The 10,022-nt window shown below is 39.4% G+C and overlaps 1 protein-coding gene and 1 long non-coding RNA gene across 6 annotated transcripts in view; one reads left to right on the top strand and one right to left on the bottom strand.

Annotated features, from left to right (window-relative positions):
- Positions 1-3,959: 3,959 nt before the first annotated feature.
- Mrpl1 (mitochondrial ribosomal protein L1) overlaps positions 3,960-10,022 on the top strand; it is a 106,858-nt gene continuing 100,795 nt past the window's right edge. For 2 of the 5 annotated variants that reach the window (XM_076926460.1, XM_076926462.1), the window contains exons 1-2: positions 3,960-4,094; positions 9,398-9,512. In XM_076926460.1, the coding sequence (XP_076782575.1) occupies positions 4,064-4,094; positions 9,398-9,512 (146 nt within the window). In that variant the 5' untranslated portion in view covers positions 3,960-4,063. Of the gene's footprint in view, positions 4,095-4,177; positions 4,316-9,397; positions 9,513-10,022 lie in introns of those variants that run through there. The other 3 variants (XM_076926461.1, XM_076926463.1, XM_076926464.1) reach the window with 2 other exon arrangements.
- LOC143439840 (uncharacterized) overlaps positions 4,158-10,022 on the bottom strand; it is a 38,785-nt gene continuing 32,920 nt past the window's right edge. Inside the window, exon 3 of the long non-coding RNA XR_013107866.1 lies at positions 4,158-4,296. This is a non-coding gene — a long non-coding RNA (uncharacterized LOC143439840). The remainder of the gene's footprint in view (positions 4,297-10,022) is intronic.

Genomic DNA, 10,022 nt, shown 5'->3' with positions numbered 1-10,022 from the left:
CTTTAAAAGCTAAAAAAAAAAAAAAAAAAAAAAAAACTAGGAAACTTCCAATAACATAGTATAGCCATATGAGAACCAAGTTATAAATTATCAAGGGTTTGTTGACCTGATTGACTTTAAGACTAACAGCTTGAAGCTAATTATTTCGAGAGAATATACAGCATGGAAATGTACAAGTGTTACAAATTCATTTCCTTTGTACTGTGGAACAAGTTGTTAAGCTTTTCCTAGCACATCACTGCACAATTCTGAATCTCCTAGTTCAATCTGTAATTAAGCTAGTCTCCTAGAGAAACAGAGAAGTTCCTGCGTTTGAGAGACAAGATAGTATGAATTCTACTATGTCATTTGCAGAACTTTCAACCTTTACACCGAGATGCTATTATTCTGGCTATAAAATGTTAGCCATAACCTGATTCTGAAATGGCCATAACGTAGGAAGGGAACATGAGCATTGGAAACTGTGCTTACTAGCAGCAGAATTTTGATGCTGAAACATAGAAGTGTCTGAGTAAAGTTAGAGAAGATAACTTAGCTTACTTGTTCATGGGAGGATTTTATATTTTATACAGAATAACCACTCCTCTTCAAGTTAACGCTAAATATGTGCAAATGTTTCTTAGTTACTTAGGGAGTTTTTGTATGTGTGGTCCCTAGGTCATTATATCAGTGTCACCCCAGAACCTATTGTAAATGCAAATGCTTAGCTTCCTGCTCCAGACTTAAAGGATCACAGGATCTCGGGGTGGAGAGTGGGCAGTCTGAGTTTGATGAGGCCTTCTTAGTAATTTTTACACAGGAGTGAAAGAGAAATAATTAGATTTCCTTATTTTTGTAAGATGAAAGAATCTTTTTTTCCCCTTTCAACTCTAACCTCAAACAGGAAGTAGCTTTTCTTCAAGTACAAACTTCCTGATCAACTGGGAAATGCTTGAAGAAGTCTGAGGACATGGATCAAACAACAGCAGGCTTAAGCACATATTTAAATATTTTTCCCCCAGGGAAACTAGCCAAGTAGGAAGGCTGTTGGCATTTTGCCATGACTCCTGGAGTGGCTAAGCCTTCCTAGAAACGAACTGGTAAACCTTGCATTTTAAGATGAACCATGTAGACAAGCGACTTTGAAAATACTAATAAAAGCACTATCCTAGCATGTAAGGGACCAAGGATATTATGCATTGTTTTAATAAGCAGATGCTTCATAGTTTTGTTGGTCTCACTAATAATTTTATCTGGGTCTTTAATAATGACATTTAATATTCATTCAGGGTTGAATCTGTGAAAGATACTATAGTACAGTTCTCTGAAAATTATCTCATTGTTAGCCCCATGTCACAAATAAGGGATCGGGGCCCAGGGAGTTATAGTTACTTGCTCCATATTGCACACTCTCCAGTGGTGATATTGGAATTCAGAGGAAGGAAGTTTGACTTCAGAATATCCCCCACTTAACCAAAATAGCTTTCTTCAGCAAGGAGAAATTCTTTTGTATCAAACATTCAGAGGTTTGTTATGTTATCTTTTCCTTACTGTGACCAAAATACCTGGTAGAAATGTCTTAAAACAAAGATTTAGTTTGACTCATAGTTTTACAGGATTCGGCCCATCATAGCTGGGGAACACATAGCAGAGTGGTTTGTGCCATGACCAAAAGCAAGCAGAAAGAAGCCAGCACTCAGCTGCCAGCTGCCTTTCTCTTGTCTCCCCTTTGTTCTGTCAGAGCTCACAGGGCTCACAGCCCACAGGACAGTGCTACCCACATTCAGGATGGGTTTCCCCCATCAATTAATTCTCTCTAGAAATATCCTCACAGAAATACCCAGAGGTATGCCTCAGTCTCCTACATAATTCTAAATCCAGTCAAGATGATAATGAAGTCATGTATCATTATAATGGAGTGCCATTTCAGACTATGTCTTTTTAATTTATAATTTTTCTAAAGTCTTAAGCTAATGAATATGATCTACCTATCTATCTATCTGTAAATTTCTGAACTCTGGGTCTGACTTGATTAATGCCATCAGATTCTGGTGACCAAAGAAGACAATCAGGCACATTGAACTTATACAGGACGTTGTTTTAATACTACTTTTGTAAGCTTATTACATTTTGTGAGTTCTGACTGAATGGTTGCATTCTCATGGGAGGTATTTTCAGGTGAGGGCCAACTGACTCTGGCTGTGGAGATAAGATGAGTCGAAGAGCCCGGTGAACTTGCATACATCCTTAGACTGAATTATCTTTAAGTATCATGAGGTGATTACCAGTTTTCCTGTTCTTTCTTATCTATGTCTGTTCCTATAGCGCTTGATACATAGTAGTTGCTCACAATATGTGTGAAAAGAACATAGAAGGAAAAGAGGACAAACAGGAACAAAGTTATTAAAGTCGATTCAAGTTCTAAGTTTTTCTTTTTATTTATTTTTTAACAGTCATAGAGCTTTTGAAACAACTGCTTACATGTTAACAAGAGCAGTCAATAAGTAACAATCTTATTCATTTAGATGGCTACTAGGTATAAATATAAAATAAAGCTTCTGGAAAATTCCATCTTTGATCCGGTGCATCTTCTGTGGGGTAGTTTCATGAAAGCAAGTAAAGTTTTGCAGGCTTGAAATTCTTACCAAGTCACTAATTCATGTATGCATATATTCAGTTTTTTTTCGACAAACATTTACTGCAGACCTTTCTTCCTGCGTGAGGTTGTGTGTAATATGTGCTGAGGTTACAAAAATGAAGGACATAATTGCTGCCCACTAAGAGCTCAAAGAGGTAGGGAGATACATTGTGACCAGTGCACAGCCCTGAGTTCTCTAAAAACCCACTAACTTGTACACTTAGGTTGGTAAATTGTATTATATAGAAAAATAGGTCTCAGAATTGTTTCAAATAAAAAATTACAACTCTGTTGATTATACAAAACAGGAAGAAATGGCTCAGTCCTGGAAGTATGAAAGGAGACTGCCAACAATGTGTGAAGTCTGAATTGAAATCTTAAGGAAAAAAAATACTGTTAATGTGATACATGATAATTCAAGCAAAAGCCACAGAAGAAAAATGTCACAGAAGTAAGAAATGTGTCTTTTCCCCTCTCTCCCTTTGTGTGTGTGTGTATACACACACTCTCCCATGTGTGTTAGGAAGGTTGTTGGTGGAGGAGGTAGGCAGAGGACATAAGTGAGCCTTTGGAAATGGCCAGTCACTGGAGGGGTTTATTCTTATGAATTGATTTAATTTGTGATTAGACTTAGTGTAGAGAAACCACACAGCAGATGTGACATAACAAACTTTTATTTTTTTGGGGGGGGGGGGGTAGCAGGGAGGGGGTCAGAATAACCTGTGCATAGATCTCTGATCGGCTATGTACAACAAAAACAAAACCAGACAAACACCAAGAACCAAAACAAAACTCTAGACGTGTTTCCAAAATGCCAAGCACTGTACTGCTCGTTAGGTCCTACCAGCTTGCCAGCAGCTGGAAACCAAAAAGCAGACCGATGAAAGATTAAGGTTTGCCAGAAAGGGGGTGAGTGAGCGGGACCTCCTGGCCCGCCTTGTGTTTTCTCTATGCCTTCAAGAAGATTGATCTCAGAGGCGCGCACAAGCTAGCTCGGCGCACGGTCGCCTAGCAATGCTCATTTTAAAGAAAAAAACTAATCTTAACAAGGCTGAGACTATATCGAAATAAACTGGGGACACTCCAGGTTTTTCAAGACTTTAGGCAAAGTACTAGACTCCCTCTGTTTAAATGATCGTTCTGAGTACATCTGCGGGGTCAAAAATTAAAAGTAAGAAGGAATGAATAATTACAGCCCTTTTTAAAAAAGCCATTTTTCCCCTGAAGTTTGATAAGCCTTTGAGCCGGAACCACGTAAGGCAGTCCCAGGCTGAGAACCGACAGGAACCGCGCCACAAGGGCACTTAAGCCAGGTCGTCCCCGCCCTGCTCCTCTGCTCCTACCAACACCATCCCCCTTTGCCAGCTTCCGAGCGGAACCTTTTTCGCGTTTAGGCGTAGTTGAAACCCGGAACCAATTTCGTCAGCACAATCTGGAACAGTCAACATGGCGGCGGCCATAAGGTGCCTCCCTAGAGGTAAGACAGGACAAGCCGCGTTCTTGCATGGAAAGTAAATCTAGAGCCGATTCTCTTGTTGCAGCGGAGTACATGCCAGAATCTCGCAGGCACCGGTCAGCTCTGAGTACTTGAAATGCTTCCATCTTCTTCTGGGATCTACGGGTCATCACTGCTTAAAAGCGACCCTTAACGCAAGGTTTCTCTCTTGGAGCAGATCATTCTGAGGATGAAATGGGAGGGTAAATACATTGGCAGTTCTTTCAGTCAGGGATGAGGAATACAAGGCAGGATTCCGTCCTGTGTGTGTGTGTGATGGCGGATGTGTTTAGTTTGGTAAGTGAGTCCTGAAGGGAAAGGTGGTATATGAAGTGGTTTACATCTGTAAATATCTGAACCTTGGAGTTTTTATCGTTGCTTTGTGAATAAAGGTGATTCCAGTTCTTAAATTTACAGAGGTTATCATATTTATTATTTGGAGATTAGTTTTGTAGCGTTTCCTTTTTCAGTAACAAGTCAAGTCTGATGTAATGTCATGCCTTTTTACTTTTTAAGGACAATGATTATATATATCATTTTCCAATGAAATCAGGTCTTTAAATGGTCGAAACGGCCTGCACTACTACATTTTAATAGAAAGAAACCAATCCCATTTGGCACGTAGCTAAATTCACCTATTAAATGGCAGGGAAGAAGTGAAAGTTGTGATTTATTTTGTGGTGTTGGGTATGGATCTAGGATGTCAAACATGCTAGGTACATTTCTACCAATGAGCCACATACCTCTCCCCACTCTTCCTAATAAATGTTGTATCCATTTTCACTTTTAGCTTTTCTCAGGAAAGTTAAGTGTCAAGATCAGCATCTTTATTTAGGATGTTTCTTCAAAAGTTAGGGGTGACAAGAGATCACAACACACCCCAATGACTACTAAATAAGCAAACCAGAATATGTTATTACTGGAAAGAAAATGAGGGTGTCACCTTCATATGTGATAGAAAGCACTTTAGACAAAATTGAAGAAGCCAAGAAGAGAACTGAAGATTTTAAATTTTTGTCACTTTTCCTTCTCTTAGCTACCAGGATACATACTAATGTTCTCATTATTCCACGTATTACTGCTCACATTAATTAGCTGGCTGACCTTCTCCCTAGTGTTTCCTTGTAGTGTCCCAGGATCCCATTCTTCATTCTCATTGCTTCTGTACCCATCATCAATTTTTTGGGGTGTGTGTGAATTCATTCCTTTAGTGGCCTCATCTGTTGTTACTTCGATATTTTAATCACTATCAAATATTTTTCTGCAGCTGGGACTTCTTTCCTGGAGTTCAGCTTTATACTCACTTGCAAATTCTAGAGCTGTATGTGTATATAGCTTATGGGTATTTCACACAAGTTTAAAACCAAACTTATAATCACAGGCTGCAGTTTTTTTCATCTCATTTGATAAAAGTTGCATACTTTCAGTTGTCTAGGCCACACTTTCAGAGTATCTTTGACTCTTTTCTTCCTCACACTTTGCATTAAGAAATTGACAAATCCTGTTTGCTTTACTTCTAAATTGATCCAGACAATTTGTTGGTTTTGGTGTGTGTGTGTGTGTGTGTGTGTGTGTGTGTGTGTGTGAAAGAGAGAGAGAGAGAGAGAGAGAGAGAGAGAGAGACAGAGAGAGAGAGAGAGAGACAGAGAGAGAGAGAGAGAGACAGAGAGAGAGAGAGACAGAGAGGGAGAGAGAAAGTATTATTGAGAATTTTTGGAGACAAGGTCTTGCTTTGTCTAACACCTAACTGGCTTGGTCTTGTATTCACTAACAAGCCCAGGATGGCTTTCAACTAGAGAAATTCCTTTTTTTTTTTTTTTCTCAGCCTCCTAAAAGCTGTTAACCTAAACTCTTGACTTCTCATGGTAAGACTCCAAGTATCTTGTTCTAAATCAACAGCATTCCTCTGTAGCCTCTAAATAAGTACTAAATTGCTTCTTTAAGAACTTAAGCTGGAGTGTGTGTGTGTGTGTGTGTGTGTCTGTGTGTCTGTGTGTTTGTATGTGTATAGAGGTAGCTCAGCAGTTGAGAGGATTTGGTGGCTCATAACTGTTACAGTTCCAGATGATATGACCCTCTCATCTGACCTCTAAAGGCAAGATACCTATACACATAAAATAAAAACTCAATGAAGACCTTTAGTTGATTGTGGTGGCACGTGTTTCTAATTCTAGCAGTTGGGAGGCAGAGTCAGGAGGATGATGCAGCCGGGACTCATAGTGAGTTCTAGGCCATGCAGGACTATAGTCTGAGACCCTATCACTTGGATTTAAATAAATAAAGAAATATTACCAAATAGCTTAATCATGTTAGTCCTGTGCTTAGAACTCTGAAAACCCCCCTCCCCACCCAAGTCTTTACTGCACTGTCCGTTTCACGTACTCATGTCTGAGCACTTTAAACATGGCTAATACGAATTCAGAGTGCCATATACACTGTAGGACTTTTTTTTCGTGTGTATGTGTACTTGGTATATGTATATGTGTTCACGTATGTGAGTGTGTATGTATGTGTGCACATGGATGCCGGAGATTGATGTTGGCTCTCTTCTGCCAATCACTGGCCAGTCTGTTTCCAGGGGCAGAGTTTGTCACTGGACCTGGAGCTTGTGGATTCCCACTGTACCCAGAGAAGCCCCTGGAGGTGGGAGGTGTTGCACTGTGCTTACTCAGCTTTTATGTGGGTGCCAGGAATCTGAATTTCATCCTTCATGCTCACATGGCAAGAGCTCTGTCACCTTTTACTTTTAAAATGCAAACAACTTTCCCTCTTCTTTTATCCTGTAATCCTTTTTCTTCCTCTGTTTATTGTCCTTGTCTCCCTAGTAACCAGGAACATAATAAGCTCCATAACCTAGAGGTTTCTTCTTCCGGTGTTTGTAAAACAATGGTACTTAGATTATCCAGTTTATAAACCATATCTCTACAAGAAAACCAGACACTGCTTTCTTGATTAAGTTTCATTTAAAAAACAATTTGAGACAGGGTCAGGCTCCCACGTGTTGAGACATAGGAGTCTCCAGCATGGCCATTATTAAAAGTGTTGTTAGTTGCATTGAACAATATAATTTAGTGGTTTGTTGTTTCACATGCTAGCGTAATCTTCATGTGGTTGCAGACTATGCTAGGTCTGCTGAGCACTCTTTAAGAAGTATTGATATGGGATACTCTACTGTGTTGTAAGTTGACATTTCCCTGCTTACTAATGAGGTTGCTACTTGGTGGACAGCTTTCACACTGCGGTAATTCCTTTTCAGTCTGAAGCCTTTTTATCCCTTTTCTTTACTTTTCAATTGTATTGCTTTTTCATACTCAAGATACAACAACTCTCTTGTCAGCTGAACATGTTGCAGATATACTCTACTCATTTTGGGTTCCTCTTTTCACTGTATGTGCATGTGGGAAGGTATGTGTGCACATGTGTGTGCATGGATGTAGTGTGTTGTTTCTCATGAGTTATCCGTCTCGTTGTTTTTGAAACAGGGTCCCTTCCTAGAACCTGGAGTGTGTTGATTAGTCTAGACTGGTCGGCCCGAGAGTCACAGCAATCAGCCTTCTGTTTTTGGAATTACAAGGAAGAGTCACTGTGCTCAGTGTTTTACATGTGTGGTGGTGTGAATGCAGGTCCTCATGCTTGCCTGCAAGCACGTTGCTGATAGTGAGCCGTCTCCACAGCCTCAATCCTTAAGTTTTAAAAAGTATATTTGATAAGCAGAAGTTTTTAAACACTTAGTAAACCACTTTTTGTTTAGTGCCTTTGGAACAGTTTGTGAAACTGTTCTTCTCCCTAAAGGCTATATGGACATTTTCTTTTATCCTGGAAGTCTTTTAAATGTTAGCATTCACCTGTGAGTGTGTTTCTTCCTCCTCTGTAGTGGGGACTTTGGATAATTTTATTGTCAGGCCTTTTTTTTTTTTTTTTTTTTTTTTTTTTTTTTTTTTTTTTTTAACAAATTTGTCTTTCTGTGTTTGTGCCACTACCAATATAAAACTTTATATTGCCTTTTTTTAAAAAATGGATTTTTAAAATTTTTGTTTCCAGACAGAGTATAGCAGTCCCAACTGTCCTGGAACTCTCTCTGTATATCAGGCTGATCTTGAACTCACAGACATCTGCCTGCCTCTGCCTCCTAAGTGCTGGAGCTAAAGGCATGCACTACCACGCTTAAATGAATTTTTATTTAGCATGCAAAGAAATGGATTTCATTGAGATATTTCCATGCATATACAGTTATAATTGGCTGACTCTTTTTATCTTCTACACTCCTCCCTGCCCCTTCTAATAAGAAGTCTTGATCTGGTAGGGCAAATTTCTCATTTTTTTCTGCTTTTAGAAGAACTCAGACAACTCTGTAAATGTATTATCTTTAAAAATGAATAAATAAAATAGAAACAAAATTTTAAAAATCTAGGGATACATATATAATATTCCCTATTAATAAAAATAAAATAATCTATTAAGCTTAAATGAGATTAAGGTAAAAGTAGATGGAGAGGGTGTAATGGCTCATGCCTGTAATCAAATGTTACCTATGGCTCAGTCCAGCCTGGGCTACTTAGTGAGTTCCAGGTCAGGCTAACTACAGTGAGCTCCTGTCTCAAAACCCAAAACAAGTGAAGGGAAAAAGTAGTTAGATATTAGATGGTTCTCCTTGCTTTTAGTCTAAGTATGATTTTTGTATTTTATCTTTTCTTTCTTAGTGATGCTGCTGTGGAATACAGGACCTTGTATGTGTGAGGCGAGGGACTCTGCCATTAAACTATGCCCTATTCCCATTGTTAGACATGTGTATGTTTGCATGTATGTGTTTCTGTGTTTGCATGTATGTGGGGGATGGGGGCATGTGTGCATTGCATGTGTAGAGGTCAGTGGACAACCTGGGGAGACACCTATCCTCTTTTCTTTGATCTCTTATTGGCCTGGAACTTGACCGTGTAGATCAGGTTAGCTAGTCCATAAGCTTCCAGTGGTCTGTTTGTCTTTACCTGGCATCTCACTCTTCCCAGGATTATGGGCGTGTGCCACCACACCTAGCTTTTCATGTGGATTTGTGGATTCTGGGAAGATCTACACTCAGATTCTGTTGCTTTTGAGGTAGCCCTTATGATTATATGAAAAAAAAAAACCAAAACCCTAGCTCCTGTTATTACACTGTTTAAAAGTGTAATAGAAGGTTAAGAATCACAAGATATTAGCTGCTTTAAAAAAAACTACTGGTTTTTATAATGTAAAAATGTATGAATCTGATGATTATTTAATGTTATTATTTTGTTTTTCTTTCCAAGTCTTGATACATCATCAAAAGCATAGTCTTTGCAAGATGGCTTACCAGACATGTCTTTACCCTTGTTCTGTAAACAGTCTCTTGCCCAACAGACATTTTGCTGCTGCTGCTACAAAGTAAGTATTTGTTTAGTTACTTCCTTCACTCTTAAAGTTGTGATTCAAAAGCAAGGTTCTATAGAGGCCATGGTTAACACAAGCTTGTTACCTGTGCTCCTTAGAGTTCAATGTTCTGAAGGAAAGGTGAGACTTATTAACAGTACTTACTAGCACCTTGAGCTAATTATTCACTACTGCCTTTTAAAGCTGTTGTATTCATTTTAGGAGAAGAAAATCAAAGTTTCTTTCTCATTGCTATAAAACATCCTGGCAGAAGCACCTTTGGAGGAAAGGGTTTATTTGTAGCTGTTCCAAGCTACAGCCTGTCAGGTTGTGGGGCAATGGAGGCGGTAGGAACTTGAAGCCACTCACGGCTACTGATTGAGCAGAAGAGCAAGTGCGCTCTTCCTTCCTGTGCCTCTCTGCTGTCTCTTTTCACTCAGTCAGGCTCCCAGCCATGAAGTGTGTGAGTCTGCCCACCCCGCTTAACCCTCTGAAGAGACTGCTACAGCACAGGCCAGCACAACC

This window comes from Arvicanthis niloticus, chromosome 27 (assembly GCF_011762505.2).
Source record: "Arvicanthis niloticus isolate mArvNil1 chromosome 27, mArvNil1.pat.X, whole genome shotgun sequence".
NCBI lineage: Eukaryota > Metazoa > Chordata > Mammalia > Rodentia > Muridae > Arvicanthis > Arvicanthis niloticus.
The sequence above is the reverse complement of the archived record's forward strand: the minus strand, read 5'-3'. Positions and strand labels throughout refer to the sequence as shown.